The sequence below is a fragment of the Lepus europaeus genome, chromosome 6, assembly GCF_033115175.1.
Source record: "Lepus europaeus isolate LE1 chromosome 6, mLepTim1.pri, whole genome shotgun sequence".
Taxonomy (NCBI): domain Eukaryota; kingdom Metazoa; phylum Chordata; class Mammalia; order Lagomorpha; family Leporidae; genus Lepus; species Lepus europaeus.
Window position 1 is genome coordinate 54,592,983 of NC_084832.1, and position 25,713 is coordinate 54,618,695.

General features: G+C 42.5%; 2 protein-coding genes across 9 annotated transcripts in view; both read right to left on the reverse strand.

Annotated features, from left to right (window-relative positions):
• Positions 1–9,702, reverse strand: part of SUGT1 (SGT1 homolog, MIS12 kinetochore complex assembly cochaperone) — a 55,518-nt gene extending 45,816 nt beyond the window's left edge. Inside the window, exons 1-2 of one of the 2 annotated variants that reach the window (XM_062194099.1) lie at positions 9,444–9,702; positions 9,286–9,346 (exon numbers count right to left, since the gene is read on the reverse strand). In XM_062194099.1, the coding sequence (XP_062050083.1) occupies positions 9,286–9,346; positions 9,444–9,484 (102 nt within the window). In that variant the 5' untranslated portion in view covers positions 9,485–9,702. The remainder of the gene's footprint in view (positions 1–9,285; positions 9,347–9,443) is intronic. The other variant, XM_062194100.1, reaches the window with a different exon arrangement.
• A 4,090-nt stretch (positions 9,703–13,792) lies between these two features.
• ELF1 (E74 like ETS transcription factor 1) overlaps positions 13,793–25,713 on the reverse strand; it is a 116,311-nt gene continuing 104,390 nt past the window's right edge. For all 7 annotated transcript variants that reach the window (XM_062194107.1, XM_062194106.1, XM_062194102.1 and 4 more), the window contains 4 exons: positions 23,691–23,774; positions 22,479–22,671; positions 20,505–20,954; positions 13,793–15,153 (listed from right to left, as the gene is read on the reverse strand). In XM_062194107.1, the coding sequence (XP_062050091.1) occupies positions 14,550–15,153; positions 20,505–20,954; positions 22,479–22,671; positions 23,691–23,774 (1,331 nt within the window). In that variant the 3' untranslated portion in view covers positions 13,793–14,549. The remainder of the gene's footprint in view (positions 15,154–20,504; positions 20,955–22,478; positions 22,672–23,690; positions 23,775–25,713) is intronic.

Genomic DNA, 25,713 nt, shown 5'->3' on the forward strand with positions numbered 1-25,713 from the left:
TATCAATAGACGAGTTAACACCAGAGAGATTAAAATTTTCACTGGCCTTGGAAGTCATCCTACATAAGTAGCTGCTAGAACAATAAGGATGCAAGAATTCACATAATCAGTGAGACCAAAAAGTGCAGACCAAAAGAACACTTTAACTCTGCCTATACTCCTTAGGGATTTGGTTGGTTTTCTTAGGTTACAGTATTTCAATAGCCCCACATGTAAGCCAGTAGTGAGTCTCACAAAGCAATGTATATCAGGGAATCAAAATATACCTAAAATCCCAATGACTTTTCACCACATTAACCCACTGCCCTGATCCAAGCAGCAATGTTAATCAGACCTGGCTTCTTTGTCTTTGCATAACTCTCCAATACCTTTCCTGCTGACTTGGAGCAGAAGCCCAACTCCTTTGTACATGGCCCCTCGACATAATCCTCTCTACTCTCTGCCCTGGTTTCTTATTCCTCTCCCCTTTGCTCCTCTGTTCTAGCCACACATGTTCTCGTGTCTGCACAGTTCCTCCAATACTCCAGTACTCTGTATCTGCTACTCGCTCTGAAGAGAATGCTCTCCCCCAGCTCTGCATAGAGCATTCACTGACATGCTTCCTGGTTAATGAAAAGACTACCAGAGAGAAAATTTAAATCCAGGTCTGTCTGACTCTGAAGTAGATTTTAACCACAAAACATTACCACCTCCTACTTACTTTTATTTACTCCAACTTTCCCTGACATTTGTACTGATACTTTCTTGTAGTTTTTAAATTAAGCTAAATAATAACATTTAGTACCAAACTCACAATTTTGCAAATAACAAGCTATCTTCAAACTTCTAGTCTCACAAGAAAACAGGTATATTAGGGTCAAAAAGGCTATTATAGATTATACTGATATTTGGATTATCAATTCAAAAGCACTTTTTTTATTTTTCATTTTTATTTATTTGGCAGATAGAGTTAGTGGGAGAGATTGAGAGAGAGAAAGGTCTTCATTCTGTTGGTTCACCCCCCAAATGGCCGCTACGGTCAGAGCTACGCCGATCCGAAGCCAGGAGCCAGGTGCTGCTTCCTGGTCTCCCATGGGGTGCAGGGCCCAAGCACTTGGGCCATCCTCCACTGCCCTCCTGGGCCACAGCAGAGAGCTGGCCTGGAAGAGGGGCAACCGAGACTAGAACCCGGCGCCCATATGGGATGCCGGCTCCGCAGGCAGAGGATTAACCAAGTGAGCTACAGCACCAGCCCCTCAAAAGCACTTTTTAAAACATGTAACAGACAAAAGTCAGACACAAGGGGTGGGGTACAAAGAATATTTGCTCTCTGTTAGAGTATAAAGGAACTAAATGCAAATTTCTCAAAAGGCAAAGTCTTCAGTGCCAAAAATTTTATCATGCTGGCAAGATTTGTGTTAAACATATTTTAAACAGGTTCAAAGATGTAGTTCTCAAAAACAAAGATACCTGGAGATACAATTACACGGAAATCTTTACCATGATAATGGTGAAGGAAGTAGCATCTCTGTCTGATCCCACTTTCCATTTTTTTCCAGAGCCATCCAATAAGCCCCAATCACAGATAAATAATACTATCAACTCTTCTTCCATTAACTATCTAGCACTGCTGGAGGAAAACAAACAAACCTACCCCAAATAACCATGTATAACTAATACCATTACACATTTACCAATCTCAGTAGAACTCCCAAAACCACTGTCATTAGTATCACACTATCCCGGGGTTGGCACTGTGGTACAGAAGGTAGAGCCGAGGCCGGCAGTGCAAGATCCAATATGAGCTCAAGCCTCAGCTGCTCCACTTCTGACCCAGCTCCCTGCTAATGTGCCTGGGAAAGCAGCAAAGCATGGCTTAAGTGCTTGGGCCCCTGTACCCACATAGGAGACCCAGAAGAAGCTCCTGGCTCTTCAGTCTGGCCCAGCTCTGGCTATTGCAGCCATGTTGGGAGTGAATCAGAGGATGAAAGACCTCTCTCCCTCTCTGTAACTCTGCCTTTCAAATAAATAAATAAATCTTTTCTTTTGGGTGAGGGGTGGGATAAAAAAGGATTTGGAGGAAGGGAATAAGATAATCTAAATTATAAGAACTGTAAAAGCATAGTAGGTATGAATTGAAGGAGACACAAGAAACATTGGATAACTGGAGGATATACCAGGTAAAAGACGAATGTTGAAATCTGGGGGGGCAGTGCTGTGGTGCAGTGGGTTAACGCCCTGGCCTGAAGCACCAGCATCCCATATGGGCACCAGTTCAAGCCCTGGCTGCTCCACTTCCAATCCAGCTCTCTGCTATGGCCTGGGATAGTAGTAGAAGATGGCCCAAGTCCTTGGGACCCTGTACCTGCGTGGGAGACCCGGAGGAAGCTCCTGGCTTCTGACTCCTGATCAGCTCAGGCCACTGCGGCCAATTTGGGAGTGAACCACCAGATGGAAGACCTCTTCTCTCTGTCTCTCCTCTCTCTGTGTAACTCTGACTTTCAAATAAATAAATAAATCTTTAAAAAAAAAAAAAAAAAGAAATCTAGGGAACTAACTGAGGGCATTGAGGGGAAATGATATAAAATTCACTGGACTAAGGTATATTTCCTGTGGTTTTGGCTTGGAGAATACAGAAGTTGGTATCATTCACTAATAAATGATTGTGTTCAGGATAGAAAGCAGGCTTGAGGAGAGAAGATGGCTTTGTTAAGTTTTAAATTTTTATTTGAGGGCTGGCGCCGTGGCTCAATAGGCTAATCCTCCGCCTTGCGGCACCGACACACTGGGTTCTAGTCCCGGTCGGGGCACCAGATTCTGTCCCGGCTGCCCCTCTTCCAGGCCAGCTCTCTGCTGTGGCCCGAGAGTGCAGTGGAGGATGGCCCAAGTGCTTGGGCCCTGCACCCCTTGGGAGACCAGGAGAAGCGCCTGGCTCCTGCCTTCGGATCAGCGCGGTGTGCTGGCCGCAGCAGCCATTGGAGGGTGAACCAACGGCAAAGGAAGACCTTTCTCTCTGTCTCTCTCTCTGACTGTCCACTCTGCCTGTCAAAAAGGAAAAAAAAAAAATTTTTATTTGAGCGAGCGCTCATCCTCATGCTCACTCCCCCAAGGCTGCAACAACTGAGCAGGGTCTGGGCCAGGCACTCTAACCCAGATGTCCCAAAAGGGAGGCAGGAACCCAGCAACTTGAGCCTTCACCACTACTGCACAGGAGGCTGCAGTCAGAAGCCACAGCTGTGCCTTGAACTTAAGTACTCAGGCAAGGGACACAGATATCCCAATGAGTGATTTAACTGCTAGGTTCTGCCTGCCCCAGAGGTGATGGTTTTACATTCTGAGTATGTGTCCCTGGCACATTGCACGTGAAGTCTACAGAAAACTAGTTATATGTGGTAGTTGTTCAAGACCACTGCCTAAGTTCAGTAGATTTGATACATTAGTGTACCTTAATATGTTGTGAAATCCTGGATACTTAGAGGGGCGAAGAATGATGCTACAAGGGAATAAATCCTAAGTGCTGGGTTCTAGGGAAACGTTAGTTTTTAAGAGACTAACAGAATGCTATACTGAAAGGTCTCATTACTATTCAGGAGCCACAGCAAGATCAAGTCAGACAGGAGTCAGCTGGATGTGATAGCAAGTGGTTATTTGTGACTTTGAGAAGAATGCAACTAGAGAGGCAGCTATTTTTATAGTTTATGGCAAAAGAAATGAGGGCAAAGTAGAGAATATAGAAAAGGCAGAGAAAAGCCTGCAAGGAGAGACATCAGTAACTTTCATTTGGCCTTTGCTGAGTGCCAGATACAAATCTAGGCAAGCCCCAATCCCCGCAGTCATCCTGGCTTCTTACCCTCCATTTTCAGCCCACTGCCAAGCCCTCTGCTTCTAATATACTCCAGCTCACACTTCCTTTCATCGCCTGTACCACCCATTGCCTGAACTCACTGCAGACATTTTCTAAGAAGTCTGTTTCTAATCCTGCTGTTCTAATGTGTTTGTCATACAAAAATCAGAACGACATTTTTAAAATGTAGCTTGGACTATGTTTCTCTCCTAAAGAAAACATTCTGTAACTGTTTCACACTTAAGGTCCAAACTCTGCCTGCAAGACACAGAGAGTCTGGTGAGGTAATCATCATGTTGTTTCTTTCCCCTCTGAAGTCAAGCCCCACTGTTTTTCTTTCTGCTTGAATGTACTGAGCTCAATCCCGCTACAGCTGGACTTGCTGTTTGTTTTACTCATTCTTGATTTGTCTCCTGTTTTACTTAGAAATGCTTATCTCTTTACATTTCTGCGGAAATGACACTTGGAGAAGACAGTTTTTCTGTGTAAATCTAAATTAAGCCTGAATGTAAGCATCAAGACTGCAGGGATTTCATCTATCTCGTTTACTGATGATACCCAGACAGCTGCAATGGCCAGGCCTGAGCCAGGCCAAAGTCAAGATCTTCATATGGGTTCCTCTGTGGGTTGCAGGGGACCAAACACTTGGGTCATCTTACACTACTTTCCCCAGGACATCAACAGGGAACTAGATTAGAAGTGGAACAGCTAGGACACAAACAGGCACCCCTATAGGATGCCAGTACTACAGGTGGCAGCTTACCTGCCAAGCCACTATGCCAGCCCCTCCTTCCTCCATATTCTTCAGTGATTTCCATGACTACCTGATACAACTTAAAACCCTCTGCTGCAATTAACAACTTTGATGGCCTGGTCTCTCTGTTTAGCCTTTATCTCCTACCACGTGCCTCCTCATGTTTTATGTTCTAACACTACTGAACAACTTGTATTGTCTCCAAGACAATACAGAGTCTATAGGGACATAAGGACTCCAGAGTGTCAGGCAGTGTACTAAGCATGTAATACACAGTACCTCACTTATCTTAGTAATAACCCCTTCAGGGAGATTCTGATCACATTTTACAGTTGGTGTTATCTGATCTAGTGTGATGATAGCAACTTTATTAAGGTTATTTATCATGTAACCAGGACCTGGGCCGAAGAGTTCCTGTCTCCACAGCCTGGGTTCCTAACCACCATGCCCACTGGGCCTAAAAACAGCCTCAAAATCCAGTTTTCTCTCCCCCACTGAATTGCAAACTGCTCTGTAAATTCACCTCCCCTACTCCACCTCTATTCTGCTATGGTCTTAGTGTACTTTATATATAACTCCATTACAGTAAATGTCTGCTGACTTGCCTAAGACTGCAAATTCCCTCACAGCAGCCTTTTCATACTGAGTCCTAGTTCCCAGTACGGCACTCACCACTAATGTCCAGTGCTTGCAGAATAAACGAAAATATGAAATAGCTTATGTGATATAATTTTCCTTTTTTTCTGATTGCATGATCTTATATAAGATACATATATTTTAACCCACATGATGTTAAGTGATTTGAATTGCAAATGACTACTGTTAATTGTAGTCCTTGGGAAAACTGAGTGGGAAATAAATGTACATTCAAATATCAAGGTTCCTGCCCTACTGATTAACAATTATTTGACAGGTTACATTTATTTGTTCATCTTCACAAGGTGTTCATCTCAAGGTTTAAAAGAGCATTTCCAGGGCCAGCGCTGAGGCATAGTGGGTAAAGCTGCTACCTGCAATGCTAGCATCCCATATGGGCACCAGTTCGAGTCCCGGCTACTCCACTTCTGTTCCAGCTCTCTGCTATGGCCTGGGAAAGTAGAAGATGGCCCAGATCCTTGGGCCGCTGCACCCACATGGGGGATCCAGAAGAAGCTCCTGGCTTCAGATCAGTGCAGCCTTGGCTGTTGTGGCCACCCGGGGAGTGAACCAGTGAATGGAAGACATCTCCTCTCTCTCTCTCTCTTTCTCTCTCTCTCTCTCTGCCTCTCTGTAACTCTACTGTTCAAATAAATAAATAAATCTTAAAAAAAAAAAAAAAGAGCATTTCCTCGCAATACAGCTGGTTTTTATCATGATCCTCCAGCTCCACAGTTTTTGATTTCAGGTCTGTGGTGGGACCTAAGAATTCACATTTTTTTAAAAAAGAAAATTGTATCTATTTATTTGAAAGACAACATTACAGAGAGACAGAGGGAGAGACAGACAGACATCTTCCATCTGCTGGTTCATTCCCCAAATGGCCACAGTAAACCAGGGAACCAGAACTCATCTCTGACATGGCAGCAGAGGCCTAAGGACTCAGGCCATCTTCCACCGATTTTCCAGGTGTGTCAGCGGGGAGCTGAATTGGAGGCAGAGCAGTGGTGACTCTTTTGGGATGCCAGCATCGCTGCAGCACCAGCTCCAAGAATTTACATTCCTAACAAGCTGATGCTATAGCTGGTCTGGTAACCATACTTTTTTGGTTTTTTAAGATTATTTACTTGAAATACAGAGTTACAGAAGAAAAAGGAGAAACAGAGATCTTCCATCTAAAGGTTCACTCCCCAAATGGCCACAACAACCGGGACTGGGTCAGGCCAAAGCCAGGAGCCAAGAACAACTTCTACGTCTCCCACAAGGGTGCAGCCCTTGGGTCCTCCCCAAGGACTTGGGCCATTTTCCACTGCTTTCCCAGGCACATTAGCAGGGAGCTGGATCAGCCAGAACTTGAACAAGTGCCCATATAGGATACTGGAGCTGCAGGCCATGGCTTTAACCTGGTGCACCACAGCATCAGCCCCTAGAAAACATACTTTTGAGGACCACTGGTTTACAAAACAAAAAGGATATCTGTGTCCTAAGGCTCCTAATCTGGTTCTAAATGGCTGAATATATGATCTCCAGAACAGATTACTGGAATTACATTGGATCTCAGTTTTCTTCCAAACATCATATAAAGGAAGGGTAGGAAGTACTGAACTACACAAGTTGTAAAAATTTTAAGTAATAATTTATATTTCTAATGAGTTTCCAAAACATGCTGAAACTGCTGGTCCAAGACTCACACATAAAGAAGCAAGCTACTAAAACTTACCCTAGGGGCCAGCACGGTGGCACAGTGGGTTAAAGCCCTTGCCTGCAGCACAAGCATCCCATATGGGCACTGGTTTGAGTCCCGGCTGCTTCACTTCCGATCCAGCTCTCTGCTATGGTCTGGGAAAGCAGTGGAAGATGACCCAAGTCCTTGGGCCCCTGCACCCGTGTGGGAGATCTGGAAGAAGTTCCTGGCTCCTGGATCAGCTCAGCTCTAGCTATTGCGGTCATTTGGGGAGCAAGCCAGTGGATGGAAGACCCCTCTCTCTTTCTGGCTCTACCTCTCTGTAACTCTTTCAAATAAATAAAATAAATCTTTAAAAAAAATAAATAAATCTTACCCTATACCATTCTACTCTCAGGTATATACAATTGAGAGAAGGAAATGCTTATATTCATCAAAATCTATGTCCTCACATGAGTATTCATAGTGGCTTAATTCATATTAGTAACTAGAAATGATCTATACATTTATTTCTAGGATAAATTATGCTATGTACACAGCAATGAAAAAAGAACTACCGCTTCACATAAAATGGATATGTATTCACACAGTGACCAAATCAAAAGGGAAGGACTTACATTCAACAAAGCACCTACTGTAGGATTCTGTTTATGAATGCAAGAACAAGTAAAACTAACTGATGGTGATGGAAGTCTGACAAGGAGTCAACTGGAGAGTGAGGGAAGGAGCTCTGTGGATGGAGAGGTTCTCTCTCTTGATCTAGGTAGTGTATACATGTAAAAATTCATCAGGTTATTAAAACCTATTATCTACAGATATCATACATCAACGAAAATTTTAAAAGCTAAAGAAAGATGTAATGTGACAACGGAATTCATTATGTAAGTTTTTTGTTTTTTTGTTTTGTTTTTTTTTTTGACAGGCAGAGTGGACAGCGAGAGAGACAGACAGAAAGGTCTTCCTTTACATTAGTTCACCCTCCAATGGCCGCCGCGGCCGGCGCACCGCACTGATCTGAAACTGGGAGCCAGGTGCTTCTCCTGGTCTCCTATGGGGTGCAGGGCCCAAGCACTTGGGCCATCCTCCACTGCACTCACAGGCCACAACAGAGAGCTGGCCTGGAAGAGGGGCAACCGGGACAGAATCCAGCGCCTCAACCGGGACTAGAACCCGGGATGCCGGCGCCGCAGGCAGAGGATTAGCCTATTGAGCCGCGGCGCCAGCCTGTGTCTCTTAAAGGCAACTTTTATATAACCTGGATTTGTGAAGAAAGCAATGGGCCTAACAGGACTATCACAAATGTATATTCAGAAAATAAGCTGTCTGGCTAACATAAGAAATTATGGGAAAAAAAATTCTCCATGCTTCCTATAACATTATTACTATCGTGGATGCAAAAAAACATTACCAGATCTGGCCCTGGTTTCCAGTCCAACTTTAGCTCTTCTTCTTTCATCCCACTATAATCAGATTGATCTATTTGCCTCCTGAAATAGACCAACTTATTCCTATCACAGGCTCTTCTTTCTGCCTAGAACGTCCCTTCCCCTAGAGCTTCCAAGCTCATTCCTTTGATGTTTCAGGTCTGGGTCAAGTTTCAGCTCCAGGGAAAGACTCTGGTACTTAGTGGCAAAGTTCTTTTAGAAGTCACAGTTGGGAAAAAGATTCTCTAGCCTCAAATTGTTAACCTTATTTATGTTCAAGAATAACAATGTAACAACTTCCTCTCCGGTGCTTAAAAGACACGTCCTGGCTAAATTTTGTGACCCATGGCACCTCAGCTCAGGCTCTATTATTAACTCCCACTCTTTCATATCCCTTTTCAGCTATATATACGTCTTCCAACTGCACAAAAACACAACGTGCTTTCTTAAATACATAAGGTAGGACTTTAACCCATAGCAATCCGTGCCTTGCACACAACCAACTCTTAAAAAAATTTTTTTTGATGAATCAACAAACGAGTGAATAATCAACAGTGATAAGACATCTGGAAAGTTTCAAGGGCACGAATTAAAGGTTTTTGTTACGTTCACGGACCCTTACCGTAGGGCCCGGTACAGAACAGCAAGGATGAGTATCAAATAAAAAACTAAATCAACTAATACCAAGTGCAGATTTGACTTCTCTTGCTCCCACGAAGTAAAACACGGGTTGTGTTCGGAAGACGCTGTGGGAATGGGGGCGTCTGGGAGCGCGAAGGGCAAGAACAGGGATGCGAGGGGTCCACTGTGGGACCAAGGATCCCAACGCAAGGGGCTGAGGCACAGTACAAACAGCAGCCCCGATCCCGGGACGGCAGCGCCGGGAAGAGGCGGGGTCGGCCAGAACCCGACGCAGTCCCATTCCCCTCGGGAGAACGGAGAAGGCAGAAACGGGATCCCTCACCTCTAACGCCGCCTGGGGGTCCTCGTCGATCACCGCATCTGGGAAGGTCTGGGCAACCCTGCTAGGAAAAGGACGACTTAAGCGGGGCTCACTCACCAAGGCAAGGATAGTAAATAAATAGTAAAGGGGGGAAAAAAATAAAACGAAACGCCACGCACCTCTGGGCTGCTGCAGGTCCTCCTGCCGCCGCCGCCGCCATCCCTGATAGTCGTTGCTGCTGCTACCGCGGCTGCCGCTCCGCCGCCGCCCAAGGGGGAAACTTCTGGAGAAACACCAACCGAGCTTCCGTCCTAAGTAGCCAACGAGCAGCCACGCAGCGCGCAGCTAGGGGGAGGGGAGGCGACGAGCAGCGCAGGGCTGGCTGGGAAGGTGGAGGACCCATTCTGCGGGCCTCACCCGCGGTCCCGTGACCGGCTCTCACAGTCCCGCCCCTCACAGCCCTGCCTACGGGGGCCTCAATTGTCCAGTTCGCCGTCTCGTCCATCGCGTGCGTTGCGCATGCGCTCCAGCAGTCTTCAAGAGCGCTAGCTCAAAACCATTTTATGACGTACTGTTGCCCCTCAGGAACGTATGCCGATTGGAGCGGGAGGGAGGCTTTTGCTGCCCGTGAACAAGCCATAGTAAGCTACACTCTCATAATGGCTGCCTTGGGCAACCCAGCCTTTCGTGACCCTTAACGTCATTCGAGGCTGCGCGATCGTTTCCGGGAGCAAAGTCCCGGATGTTGCTTTGATTTCCCGCGATCGTTGCGATGAGATGCTAATACGCCGGGAGTCGCCGGAAGTCGTACAGCCCTTACAGGGCCTAGAGGAAAGAGAAGCTTCTGGTTCCCGGGTAGATGCACTGATGGCAGTTTGCCAATGTACTGTTCATTCCCTAGAGCCCCACAGCGCAGGCTTGCTTTCTAGTGAGTTTCCCAGACCGAGGCGGGCGGGAGGTGAGCGAGGACCTTTCCTATCTGAAGCCACTGAAGGGAAAGTGACCTGAACTTGTGTGGCTTCTGCTGTTTGCTCCCATAGACAGCAGCGCCACCACCCCCAGCCCCCGCGACCCACACTTTGACTTATGCAGACCTGTTCGTGAAGTTTCCTTCGAGCTCCACGGGATGAGTGGGTGTCCAGGAGGAGCAGGAAAGAGTGAAAGTGGCTCTGTCAGTCAAGATACAGAACTGAACTCTAGTGTCCGGTGCTCTATCGAAACTCGCATTAATCCCCAGGATTTAAAGATGTTAATGTCCTCAAGGAGCTTAAACTAAATCTGATGCGTTTAAGAAGGAGCGCTTAACTGAATATGAGATGTGGAGATGGCTTCCTAAATGATGTCATACTCGAGCCGTGCCTCCACATATGGATGATTAGTTGATGAACGATGTGGAAATGCAATTCAGACAGAAAATACAATGTGTTTGAAAACCTAGTGAGCTCCCAAGTTTCTAGAGCTTAAATTCACGTTTAAAAAAAAAAAAAAAAACCATAGGGCTGGAGAGGTAGGTTAAGTGCTAAGTCATAAAGGGCTACTTGTGGTATACTCAACAGCTTGAGTGTTATAAGATTTTTAATTACGAAAGGGAATTCCGCCAGATTTGCATGTTTTATGTGTTATCACTCATCGTGGAAGAATGATTAAAGGGGAAAGTTGTTGGGAGCTAACTTGTAATATGGGTCAAATAAATAAATCTGAGATAGGTGACATTTTAGGGATGGAGAGGAGGGTCCCGATTACAGGATATCTGAAGTAAAAGTCTGGGCTTCCTGGTCAACGGAAAGGATTGCAGGGGCCTGATATTTTGGCCTATAGTTGAGATGCTGACTTAAGAGTCCTTTATCCCCATGGGCTGAGTATCTGGGTTCCATAATGGGTCGGGGTCCTGTCTCCAGATTCCTATTGACAAATGCAGACTCCGGGAGGCAGCCCGTGATGCATGGAGTGCTTTGGTTCCTGCTACCCACTGAGACTTGGATTAAGTTCCCCTGGCCCAGCTTTGGCACTCAGGCCTTAAAGTCATTTGGGGAGTGAACCGCAGGTGAGAGCTCTGTCTCCTTCCATCTTCCTGTCTTTTAAAAGCTCTTTGGAGGCCAGTGCTGTGGCAGAGTGGGTAAATCCGCCACCTGCAGTGCCAGCATCCCATGTGGGCGCTGGTTCGAGTTTTGGCTTCTCCAGCTCTCTGCTGTGGCCTGGGAAAGCAATAGAAGATGGTCCAAGTGCTTGGGCCCCTGCACCCACGTGGGAAACCCAGAAGAAACTCTAGTTTCCTGGCCTCACATTGGCCCAGCTCCAACTGTTGCGGCCATTTGGGGAGTGAACCAGCGGATAGAAAACCTCTCTCTCTCTCTGCCTCTGCCTCTCTGTAATAAATAAATAAATACATCTTAAAAAAAAAAAAACTATTTGAAAAGCCAAGTTTATAGTTTGGGTAACTGGTGAAAGATACTGTTACAAAAGGAGAAGCAGATTTGTGAAGGAAGATGGAGCGTTTCATTTGGACAGAGTTTTCTTTGGATATAAGAAGTTTAAAGAACTTCTAAGAGTTCTCTGCGGATACTAGGACACATACCTGAAAAGATTATAGCTGAAAAGATGAGAACTGTTCAGGTTGTTAGTTTTCAACTTACAGTAGTTTTTTATATGGATAAGAGTTGTCAGATGTTTATTGCAGATATCTTCTCCCAGTTGCCTTTCATTGTCTGTGTTAGTTTTTTTTTTTTTTTTTTTTTTTTTTGACAGGCAGAGTGGATAGTGAGAGAGAGACAGACAGAGAGAAAGGTCTTCCTTTTTGCCGCTGGTTCACCCTCCAGTGGCCGCTGCGGACGGTGCATCTCGCTGATCCGAAGCCAGGAGCCAGGTGCTTCTCCTGGTCTCCCATGGGGTGCAGGGCCCAAGCACTTGGGCCATCCTCCACTGCCTTCCCAGGCCATAGCAGAGAGCTGGCCTGGAAGAGGGGCAACTGGGATAGAATCCTGCGCCTCAACCGGGTCTAGGATCTAGTGTGCCCGCGCCCCAAGGCGGAGGATTAGCCTGTTAAGCCACGGCGCTGGCCTTGTGTTAGTATGTTTTAATGTCCAATTTATCAGTCTTTTATGGATGATCAGTGTTTTTTGTGTAACATACAAAGGTACTTAAAAATATTCAAGGAAAAATTTAAAATATATGTATATTTTGGTGGAAAATTTATTTTTTAAAAATTCATGCATTGTTTTTTCATAGGAGTATTGCATGAACTGTTTAAAGAACCTTCAGATGTATGGATTTCAAAATCTTTTTGCTCCAAAATAAACTTATCTTTAAATTCCATTTCTACAAAACTTTTTGATGTTCAAAGCACTATTTCTTCTAGATGCTTTATTGTTTTACATTCCACATTTAAGACTACAAACTATCTCAAATTAATTTTTCTGAAAGGTAAGAGGTAGGGATAAGGGTTCATCCTCACCCCCAACCCTCAGTTTAGACGTTCAGTTGATTCAGGCCTTTTATTGATTTTCATTTCCCCTGCTAAACTCTTATGGCAGTTTTATTGTCAAATGTGATGTTCAAGGCACCATATTGTAGTAAAACTCATAAAACTCTCCAGAACCTACTGGTGTCTGGATATTGAATTTCCTGGCCTTCAGAACTATGAGCAAGTAAATTTCTTTTCTTTATAAATTAGTCTATGGTATTCTGTTACAGCAGCAGAAAAATGGATGAAGAAAATAATGATCCATGGTGTGATGTTCAGTAAGTGCCCATGTGTCTTAGTAAAATGGAAAGCGAGAGGATGACGATCTGCAAGTCTAATAGCTTTTGTTATATAAACAGTGACACTGTAAATACTAGCAACAGTCTCTGTACACTTAAGAAACATTTACTTGAAAACAAAAATATTAAGAATTTCTACATGATTTATTTAATAATAAACCAATTAAGGATACAAAAAACGTTTAGAGGATTCCAAAATTTAAATTTTTGTTTACATACAAATTCACTCTGTAATATGAAAACATATAACATTAGACCTCTAACATAAACATAATGATTTTTCATCTACAAAAATTTCTCTTTGCTATACTAGAAAATTTGCAGAAAACAATTTTTCCTGTGACATGAAATGTACATTATTTACAGCTGAAAAAGTAATTAAAAAATTTAATTCCAGAAACTTGAATATATACGTATGTTACCTTTGTATGCAGTTTCCCTTCCCCATTCACCCCCAATAAAAATGATCCAAAATATAAAGCAATTATGCTTTTATAACAACTGGCTACTCAGCCAGATTAGCACAAGGCTCAAGTTGCTTTATTGGCCCTTAAGAAAGCCTTGACTCTCAAATTAGCAGTATGTCATTCAGCACTCAGCAACATAAGTTTCCTATTGGACCACAATGCATAGTGGCCTAAAGAGTTAATAAAGTAATTAGAAGAAGTTATGGAAGATCTTACTCATAATAATAGAATGAATTTTGCAGGACAGCTTATTTTTCTGTAATATTTTAGTTATATTTATATTAGGAAATAACCTGATAATGTTTTGGTGGACATAACTTTAAAAAGTAGGTATTAGGATCATAAAGTTTAGAACTAGAAGGGAAATTGGAGATCATTTGGTTTAGTCCAGTGCTTCCTTTTATCAGACAATCTAAAGCCCCAAAAAATCAAGTAGCTGTCCAGTGTTACACAGCTAGTTAGTGGGAAAGCCATTCTTAGGCTGATGCGTTTACACTGTCCTGCTTTTAAAACAGGCTCACAGTCATATCCTGGGCACACTTCAATTTTTAATGTTATTTTACGTATTCATAGCTCAATATACAGTGTAGCTAACTAAAGTCAATCTAAATGGCATCATAATTTTAACAAAGCATAAAATAGGTTTCTGGCATTTCAAAGAGTCAAGACTTAAGTGGAATGAAAATAATTCCTATATAAATTTCCTTTTGCCTTACACATAAGCACTGTATTTACAAAAGAATCAGAAAACCTAATACAATGTAAAATTAGAAAAGAAACTTTAAAAATACTTATAACTGAAAAAATCTCAAAAGAATGTCTTCATAGTATAAAATGTCTGTTCCTTCACAACTGAATCCTGAAACATTCGGAGAACAAAGAGAAACACTTGGGTTTTCCTCCCTCATCTAACAAAGTCAAAGTTAACTCAATTTTTTTAACGGTTACAAAATTAAGAACCTCTGTAGCATTTATCTTAGAATCAATCAGATTGTTTGCATACAGCTGATAATGAGTTGAATTAAAAACCAACTACCAATAATTCCTTTGGCATATTCATTAAAAAGAGTTGGGTTCCAGTAGTTCATTTTGTTTCATAGCTACCTGAGAGGTAAATCCATTGGAACTGGATACCACCATCACATAAGGCTGTGGCTGTTGTTCAGTTTTCTCAGTGTCTTCTTTCAAATGATCTTCAGCTTCTTTTTTGTCTACTTCTTGATTAAGAGTTTTTGTTTCTTGAGCTTTTATCACTGAAGTGATTACAGTGCCAGGTGGATGAGCAACCAGTTGTGAACTTCGAGGAGAAAAGGTCACTACAGGTGTAGTAGCACTGAAGGATGGAGATGAAGCCATACTGACGGTTCCATTGCAAATGGACTGAACATTGCTAGTGAGAACCTGCTGTACGTGGGCAGGGCTAAAGACAATTGAAGGAGGAGAGCCTGACTTCTGTGACTGTAGCATGACATTTTCTTTCAGTACTGTCATGGGCTGTGATGATGGAATGGCTTGTAAAATAAACTTCTGAGATCCAGCACCTGCTGATGGATCTGTGCTGGCAATAACCGTTGTGAGTGGCACTGTCTGGAGTGTTACTGTATGCAGTTGTTGATTCCCAGGAGATACAACTACTGGAACTTGGGTTGGAGCCTGTATTGTCCTATTGTGATTGTGAAATAAAAGTGAGACAATTAGTATATTCCGTATCATCTAAAACTTGAATACTTGGTAAGTTATTCTGACAATATGAATTATACAGCTCTACTGCCACCTTTCCTGTTTGCAACACAGCTAACAAACATTGTGCTATACTGTATTAAACACTGTATATACATAGATATCCATAAAACTCTCAGGCCATTAACACCATCAAGTGAGTTCTATGAAAAAAAGTCTATGCATGATACCACATTAACACAAATGGGGTACAAATTTTGTTGGTAAGGGAAGAAGATATCAAAATGTTTATCAAGGTTATGAATGGCTGCCTGAAAGTAAATTAGGAAATTTAAAGCAAATCTGTGTAATTCACTTTTATTTTAATATTAAGGGTAAAAAAATTTTAATGCTCCACAATTTGTATCATAGTTACATAAAGCAAGTCAAGATTAATTAACTCATAAAGGTTCTTAGGCTGGCAAAAAAGGCCAAGCTTTGGCTAAAACAAATAGAAGTATGTTCTAGAAGATTTATAGGTTCAAATAATTTTCACAAATCTTAGTCAAGGCTACAATTTGATATCAAATGCTTTAATGTAAAAATGCAGTTTATGTAAAGTTGTTAATCCCATTTTTGAAGAAAAAAGGCACATAAATGATGTGAGTCAATCTAAAAGGCTCTCAGCTGTGGTGCTGGCATTGTGGTACAGTGGGCAAACCAGCTGCCTGCAATGCTGACATCCCATACTGGGCACCATTTGATTCCCAGCTGCTTTGCTTCCAATCCAGCTACTTGCTAATGTGCCTGGGGAAGTGGTAGAGGATGACTCAAGACTTGGGTCCCTGACACCCATGTGGGAGACCTAAATGAAATTCCAGGCTCCTGGCTTCAGCCTGGACCAGGCCCAGTTGTTCAGGTTATTAAAGGAGTAAACCAGCAAACAGAGTATCTTTTTCTGTGTCCCCCTCTCTCACTCTGCCTTTCAAGAAAATCTTTTTTAAAAACCTTACAGTTGTTAAATTTATAGACATAGCCATTGTTAATATAAAACAGTGGCCAGCATTATCATGCAGTGGATTAAGCCACCTCTTGCAACAGCAGTTATCCCATATCATGCATCAGATGGAATCCCAGCTGCTCTGCTTCTGATCCAGCTCCCTGTTAATGTGATTGGGAAAGCAGAAGCAGATGGCCCAAGTAGGTGGACCCCCTACTACCCATATGGATGAACAAGCTGGAGCTCTAAGCTCCTAGGTTTGGCCTGGTCTAGCCCTGGCCATTGCAGCCATTTGGGGAGTAAACCAGCAGATGGAAGTTAGCATTCTCACTTTGCTTTTCAAATAAATAAATCTTAAAATAAATTTTTAAAAAATGTTTATTTGGGCCGGTGCTGTGGCTCAATAGGCTAATCCTCCGCCTTGCAGTGCTGGCACACCGGGTTCTCGTCCCGGTCAGGACACCGATTCTTTCCCGGTTGCCCCTCTTCCAGGCCAGCTCTCTGCTGTGGCCAGGGAGTGCAGTGGAGGATGGCCCAAGTGCTTGGGCCCTGCACCCCATGGGAGACCAGGATAAGCACCTGGCTCCTGCCATCGGATCAGCGCGGTGCGCCGGTCGCAGCGCGCTGGCCGCGGCAGCCATTGGAGGGTGAACCAACGGCAAAGGAAGACCTTTCTCTCTGTCTCTCTCACTGTCCACTCTGCCTGTAAAAAAAAAAAAAATTATTTGAAAATCAGAATTACAGGGAGGGAGGGAGAGAGGGAGGGACCAAGGGAGAGAGTGAGAGAGATCTTCCATCCATTGGTTCACTACCTAAATGGCTGCAGCAGCCAGAGCTAAGCCAGGCCAAAGCCAGGAGCTTCACTGGAGTCTTCCACGTGAGTGCAGGGGCCTCAGCAATTGGCCCATCTTCTGCTGCTTTCCCAGGCACATTAGTATGAAGCTAGATTAGAAATGGAGCAGCCAGCACTGGAACTGGTGCCCGTATGGGATGCTAGTGCTAAAATGGCAGCTTAACTTGCTGTGCCACAGTGCCAGCCACCACAATCAATGTTTAAAACAAACAGCTGAAAACTCAGCATCTGGGGGCTGGTGCTGTGGAGTGGTGGGCTAGGCCTCTGCTTATGGTGCCAGCATCCCATAAGGGCACCAGTTTGTGTCCTGGCTGCCCCTCTTCCAGTCCAGCTCTCTGCTTATAGCGTGGCAAAGCAGTGGAAGATAGTCCAAGTGCTTTTCTCCCTGTACCCATGTGGGAGACCCCGAAGAAGCTCCAGGCTTCTGGCTTTGGATCAGCTCAGATAGGCCCAATTCCAGCCATTGCGGCCATTTGGGGAGTAAACCAGCAAATGGGGAAGACTTCTCTCTCTGTCTCTCCTTCTGTCTATAACTCCACCTCTCAAATAAATAAAATCTTAAAAAAACAAAAACTCAGCATCTGAATTTCAATTGTTTTCTCTGAATTCTGTGAAGTTATTTTATGAAAGGCACTTGATTACTACTTCAGATGGCTAGCAACTAGATTTGTCCCCATAAACCCACTGTTCATTATTACTAAAGCTATATTTTACCAAATTACAGTTACATGGTCTGACACATATGAGGAAATAAAATTCTGGAGAAGGTAGGCTAGGTGGAAAGATGAAGATCCACAGCAACTCAAAGGATGTAGGAAGGCACAGGATGACTAAATCATACCATGCAAGTAGGACACTGACTCCCAAATTCAGATGCCCCCCAAGTGACTGTTGTGAGCATCAGCCAACAGCTGTATACTAACACCTCTCTCAAATGACAGAGATAGAAGAGAATCTAAGTTAGGTAACAGATTTAATAGGTGGGCAGGGTAATAATAGTTAGAAATAAAGGTCCAGATTAGTCATGTTATTGGGCAAGCAGGAATGAGTTGGTAGTAAACAGAATTACTTTGGAAGCCAGGAGCTTCTTGGGTTTTTTTTTCTTTTTTTAAGTTTTTTTTTTTTTTTTTTTGACAGGCAGAGTGGACAGTGAGAGAGAGACAGAGAGAAAGGTCTTCCTTTGCCGTTGGTTCACCCTCCAATGGCCGCCACGGTAGGCGCGCTGCTGCCGGCGCACTGCGCTGATCCGATGGCAGGAGCCAGGTGCTTCTCCTGGTCTCCCATGGGGTATAGGACCCAAGCACTTGGGCCATCCTCCACTGCACTCCCGGGTCACAGCAGAGAGCTGGCCTGGAAGAGGGGCAACCGGGACAGGATCGGTGCCCCAACCAGGACTAGAACCCGGTGTGCCGGCGCCGCAAGGCGGAGGATTAGCCTAGTGAGCCGCGGCGCTGGCCTAAGATAGATTTATTTATTTATTTATTTATTTGAAGGCAGAGTTACAGACAGTGAGAGGGAGAGACACAGAGAGAGGTCTTCCATCTACAAGTTTACTCCTCAAATGGCTACAACAGCTGGGGCTGGACCAGGCCAAAGCCAGGAGTCAGGAGCTGCTTCCACATCTCCCACATGGTTCAGGAGCCCAACCACCCTCCCAGGCGCATTAGCAGGGAGCTGGATCGGATGTGGAGCAGCTAGGACTCAAACATGTGTCCATATGGGATGCCACGCTGCAGGCCACAGCTTTAACCTGCTGAGCCACAGCACCAGCCCCCAGGAGATTTTTCAAAATATTCTGTACCTGCCTTTCATAGTGCCTATCTGAATCATGGTAACTTGGGTAGAATGTGAGTCTGGGTATGATGCCCAACCCTAGAGTTAGAAACCATGTTTTGAAAAACATGTCTAGTGGTACATAGGATTTGTATATATTTGTGGAGCACGGTATGATAATTTGATATGCATACCTACTGTATAATGATCAAATCAGAGTAATCACCATTTTCACAGCCTCAAAAACATCATTTTTAAATTAAAAAGCTCTAAGGGATTCCCATGCCAAAAGTTTATATTCATGTACATACAGACAAAACAGTACTTGGCATACAGTTAGCACAGACTGCATCCATAAACATGTACAGCCTTGCCATCCTATACATATACTATCTCCATTTTACATAAGAAAAAAAAAGGTTGGTAAAAAATAAGAAGCCATCTGAATGCAGAGCTTATGTGTCTGGCCGTTAAAATGTAAGTCCTGAAGAACTTGAGCTAAAAACAGATGTTTACTATTATAACCGTAAATTATGGGTAGATACAACTCTTTCATACACACAACTCTCATCTGTCTCTTTCCTTCTCTGAGGTGTGATACAAGCAATAATGTATTTGAAAATTTTCCATATTGTTCATTACTACCACTAAGACTTCAATGCCTTTGTTCAAATTAAAAAAAGATGTCCTTTCCTTGTGATAGACTGCCATATCAAAAAATATGTAGACTTAGTTAAAATAGCTATGCTGTAAATATATTGATAATAAATTCTCGAAAATAACTTTAATAAAAAAATACAGGGATAAAAAATGAAAAAGAAATAAAACGTGAAGCCTTTTCCATCTACAGAAATTTTAAATTATTTTTCTTAATGATTAACTCATCAGTTGTGTCTGGTTATTTTACATATCATAGGTTACATTATGGTTAGCTATTTTTTTTTTTTTTAAGATTTAGTTATTTATTTGAAAGAGCTACACAGAGAAGGAGAGGCAGAGAGAGAGACAGAGGTCTTCCTTCCACTGTTTTCACTGCCCAGATGGCCACAACAGCTGGAGCTATGCCGATCCGAACCCAGGAGCTTCCTCCGGGTCTCCCATGTGGGTGCAGGGGCCCAAGGACTTGGGCCATCCTGTACTGCCCTCCCAGGCCATAGCAGAGAGCTAGACTGGAAGTGGAGCAGCCAGGACTTGAACCAGTGCCCATATGGGATGCCAGCACTGCAGGCAGCTGCTTTACCTTCTACACCACAGCGGCAGCCCCAGTTAGCTACTTTTAAAAAAATCTCCTAAGCTGCTTGTAATCAACTGTTATGATTTTGGTAATTTATAATTCATCAGAAATTTTTAGGAATTTTTGTTTGTTTGGTAAAGGGCAGAGTGACAAAATTTTCATCTGTTGGTTCACTCCCCAAATGCCTGCAACAGCCAGAGATAGGCCAAGCTAAAGCCAGCAGACATGAACTCCATCTGGATCATCCGTAGGAATAACAGGACCCCAAGGGCTTGGCCTAGCATTCACTGCCTCGCAGATGCATTAGCAGGAAGCTAACTGGAGGGAAGCCCAAGAGTTGCCAGGACTCAAACTAGGCACTCCATTATGGACACAGGTGTCCCAAGTGGTAGCTTAACACACTACATCACAATGCCTGCCTGTTTCACCCACTTACAGCTTTGATTAGAAACATCATTATACAGTGATATGCATTTGTAGCTTTTGTTTTCTCACCTAATACTCTGAACAGAAGAATTTAATGTTTCATCCTGCATGCTACTGGTTATGGTTCCTTCTCCTTCTGAGACAGCTTGTACTGGCTGTACTACGTGAACAGTCCGGAAGAGCTGGGTGGGATATGGAGACTGTGAGGGCTGCACTGTCCTCAAAACTTCTGATGGCTGTGCAACTTCCATGGAATCTTTGGGTTTTGTAGCTTTAGAATTCCCAGGTTTTAGAACTGTAGTGGCTCCTCCTTTTACCCCTGGACTTGAAGATACTCTTGATCGGCTTGCTTGGTTCCGACTTGAAGTGGTTGTTGAAGATAGTGAAGGATCTGAAGCCTCCATGCTGGAACTCGGATCCTCATCATCTATATAGATAAGATCTTTTGGCATTTCTTTAAACTGATACACCAAGCGCTGGCCTTCCACTTTTGCCAGAATACCCCTTTGGTAATAGTACCTATTCAAAGCAGATAATATCATAAATACTTTTAATCAAACAAATAATATTCAACAATATCAAATTTTGCTAATCATATACAAAACTTTATAAAGTTGGAGTCAAATAAGACCTGTAAATGAGGAAGTTATTTTATATAAGATATCCATACAATTTATGTACAGAATAAAGTCCTTACAACTAAATCTAAATTGCCAACTAAATCTAAAAGCAATTTTAATTAGGAAACTGTAGTATATGGATTATTCTAGCCCTTCACTTTTCTTCCTTCCTCTACTCTTCTATTAACTTGCTAAGATAAAAAAAAAAAAAACCTCCTACAAACTTCAAGAAATTGTATCACCTCCATAGCTTCCTGTAACATCCCTATCTGTTAAATTTGATTCAGTTTTTTGTATAGGATTAAATAATGAAGTGATCCAAATTTAATCACTGATTTTAATGAAACAAGAATCTAAAAAGTTAAAACAAAAACTAGAACAAGTTTAAGACTGCCAAATTACAAACACTTTATAACTATCATTACTCTTAAAGCTTTAACTTATTCCACTATTAATAAATATCATATCTCAGATTCACTTAAATATATATCTTCCTTTTAAGTTCTTGCATTACCACCATTTGTACTTCATGCTGAATTTAGTGGCTCAAAACACATGAGCCTTTGAGGCCAGCAATGAGGCACGATAGATAAAGCCATAAAGCCACAACATACACAACGCTGACATCTCATATGGCTTCCAATACAGCTCTCTGCTAATGACCTGGGGAAAGTAGTGGAAGATGGCTCAAGTGCTTGGGCCCCTGCACCCATGTGGGAGATCTGCAAGAAGCTCCTGGCTCCTGGCTTCAGTCTGGCCTAGCCCTGGCTGTTTCAGCCATCTGGGGAGCAAACCAGCAGAAGGAAGATCTCTCTTTGTGTCTCTCCCCCTTTCTCTCCATAACTCTGCTTTTCAAATAAAAATAACTCTTAAAAAAAAAAAAAGAGTAAGATTTCAAGGACAGGCTTTGTGGCACAGTGGATAAAGCTGACACCTGTGACACTGGCATCCCATTTGGGTGCCAGTTTGAATCCCAGTTGCTCCACTCCTGATCAAGCTCCCTACTAATGTGCCTGGTAAAGCAGCAAAAGATGGCTTGAGTGGTTGGCCCCTTGCCTCCTATGTAGGAGACCAGGATGGAGTTCCAGGTTCTAAGCTTCAGCCTGGCCCAGTCTTGGCCATTGCAGCCATTTGGGGAGTGAACCAGCCAATAGACAATATCTCTCCCTGTCTCTCCCTCTCTCTGTAAGTCTGCTTTTCAAATAAATAAATCAACCATAAAAATAAAAAATAACTCCAGGTCTTTAAAAAAAATAACATTTCAATTTAAGTGCATACTAATTTCAATAATATTTCAATTTTGGCAGTTCAATCAATAAATTCACCATTTGCTTATTTTTTTACTGTTTAAAAAGTTATCCATTTTTTTCAGGATTTATGAAATGACACTCTTAACATGATAAACTAGAAAAACTTCACATACCTGAGTGCTCTTCCCATGGTCTCATAATTCATATCAGGTTTGTTTTTGTGCTTCCCCCACAACCTGGATACTGCCTTAGAATCTACCAATTTAAAAATGCCTTTTTCTCTTTGGGTCCATTTTATGTATTTAGGACAGGTAGCTTTGTCCTGGAGCAGGGCCAGTAAAAACTCCCAAAGATAAATTGTGTTTCCTAAAATAAAAATAATTTCTATTGAAATGACCAAATTCTCATTTAAAAGAGCACAATAAAACAGAATTGAAAATCTTATAATAAATCCATCTATATTTATACAAAAATATTACGTAACTCAGTTAATTCTGGTGATATGATAGTTATCATTTTTGGAGTCTAAGATCTTAACAATGATCTTTTTTTTTATTACCACATAACGTGTCCAGACAGAGCTATCTTATCATTTAAGTTTGTGATAATTCAGGAAGAAAGCACTCTGAGGTAATTTTTTCTGCATCTTTAAGAGCCATCACATAGAGGAAACATGAAAGAGATTTACAGAACCTTTCAATAGTTCTCCTCCTTATAGTAGAGCCAGCATATCAGCCAGAACAGTTTTATTTGTATTTGAGCAACAGTTATAAAAATCCTAGAACTTCAAGATAACATAATAAAGTCTCAGTGAAAGGCAGGCATTCGGCCTAGCAGCTAAGATACTTGCACTGCATACTGGAGAGCCTGGGTTCAGTGCCCACCCTCCAGTTTTCTGGCAATGTGTACCCTGCGAGGCAGGAGATGACGGTTCAAACAACTGGGTTCCTGCCACTCACATGGGAGATGTGGACTGTATTCCTACCTCCTAGCTTCAGCCTTGGCCCAGTCCCTGCTGTTGGGGGCATTAGGGGAATAACAGCAGAAAGGAGCACACTCTTTGTCTTTCTGCCTTTCAAAAAAAATCTATGAACTGAAAATCTAATCTGGCTGAATTTGTCCAAGAGCCCCATTAATAAATCAAAAAATGAATTATTTTGAAGGGTAAATTAAAATCACCCAAATAGATTTCTTGACTTACTTTATTAGCAGGCCACTGTTCAGACACTTACAATCGTATGTTATAAGCAGGTGGCAGTAGTAAGTTCCACTTTAATGTACTATACCAAGAAAGCTGGTAGTTTCCACTTAATATGAAGATACTATAAAGCAATATGAACACCATTTGACTTGCAAACAGTGCTGGGGATTATGGTCGTACTTACCCTTCCCATCTTTGTTTTTCTTCTTCACAGATATATTTGGTGTAGTGGTTGGGGAATCTGGTCGTTGTGGTTTAGTTTTCCTCCCTGAAATCAGAACAGCTCTGCATAAGTATTTGGCCTCTAAAGTGAAAGAGATTGGACCATTTAACTATTTTATAACTTATCCAAAAATTCAACTGTCAAATGATTTATATACAGGTCTCATAATGCTGTTAGCTGACAGAAAAATAATTCCAATAAAAAACTAACACCATGTAGGTCAGCTCACAAACCCTCTTATATAAGAAATATTTTAGCTCACCTATGAAAATGAAGTTAACTTTAAAATACTATACTTTTTTTTGAAGTTGTATTTATTTGTTTGAAAGAGTCACATAGAGAGAGGGAGAGACAGAAGAAAGATCTCCCAACTGCTGGTTCACTCCCCAGATGGCTACAACAGCTGACGCTGGGCCAGGCTGAAGCCAGGAGCCAAGAGACTCTTCTGGATCTCCCACATAGGTGTAGGGGCCCAAGCACTTGGGCCATCTTCCACTGCTTTTCCTAGGCCATTAGCAGGGAACTGGATCGAAAAGTGCAGCAGCCAGGACTCGAACCAGTGGTCATATGGGATTGCCAGTGTCGCAGGTAGCATCTTAATACACTATGCCACAATGCTGGTCCTTTAACTTATTTCTGAGGTAACCATACTGATAATGCTTTCGTAACATTTTGGAGAACACTCCTGGTATTTATAAAATGAGCACGTAAGTCTGCCTACTAGTTATATGAGAAGACTTCAAAAAATGAATGGAAAATGGAATTTTAAAATAAAAATAAAAAATACAAACTTTATTTTTCAACACAAGCTACAGCAAACTGAAAACACTTTATAAGCAATTATACCAGAAAGAAAGTGCTGGGAACTTAATTTGTATCAATGCCATCTTTTTCACATTATTAACTGAAGATTTCTAATTTTCTAAAAAAGATGTATTTATTATTTGAAAGGATAGTAGATTACAGAGTGAATTACAGAGTGAGAGAGGGATAGATAGATTTTCCATCCCTTGATTCACTCCTCAAATGGCCACAATGGCCAGTGCTGGACCAGGCCAAGGCCAGGAGCCAGGAGCTGCCTCTGGGTCTCACATGTGGGTGGCAGGGATCCAAGCACTTGGGCCATCTTCCTCTGCTTTCCCAGGCAGATTAGCAGGGAGCCAGATATGAAGTAGAACAGCCAGGACTTGAACTGCCACCCATACTGGATGCCAGTGTTATGTCTCAACACCAGCCCCATAACTGAAGATTTACAATTAGGAAACAAAAAGTCAGAAGAAGCCAGATCAGGAATGTAGATGTCTCAGATGTTGCTCTGCATTGAAACTATCGAAAAAATATGTCCCTTGTTTATTCAGAGCAATGACCATGAACACTGTCCTGGTGGTGAGAAAACCTCAGGGGAAAGCTTTCCCAGATACTTTTCTGCTAAAGCTTTAGCTTTCTTTAAAAAACGAACTCTCAGAATAAGCAGATGGTAATGTTTGACTCCCCCAGAAAGTCTCTAAGCAGAATTTTGCTCAGAGCATCCCACAAAACTGTTGTCATGACATGTGCTCTTGACCAGCTGCCTTTGCTTTGACTGGGCTCTGATTGCGCTTTGTGTTCACGTTCACATTGGTAAAGCCATGTTTCATCTGTTACAATTCTTTGAAGAAATGTTTCAGTATCTGATACCACTCAATGAAAATTTCTATTGAAAGCTCTGTTCTTATCTGTGGCTCCTCTGGGCACAAATTTTGGTACCATGAAGCAGAAAGTCTGTTCTAATCTGTCAGAAGTGTATAAGCCAGACCAACTGAGAATTCTATCATGTTGGCTAGCATTTCTGCTGTTAATTACCAGTCCTCTTCAATTAGGGTATGAACAAGGTTAATTTTTTCCTCACAAATTGACATGGATGGTCTGCAGTTTTGAGCTTCACAACTTCAACATCATCTCATCCTTTTTTTTTTTTTTTTTGACAGGCAGAGTGGATAGTGAG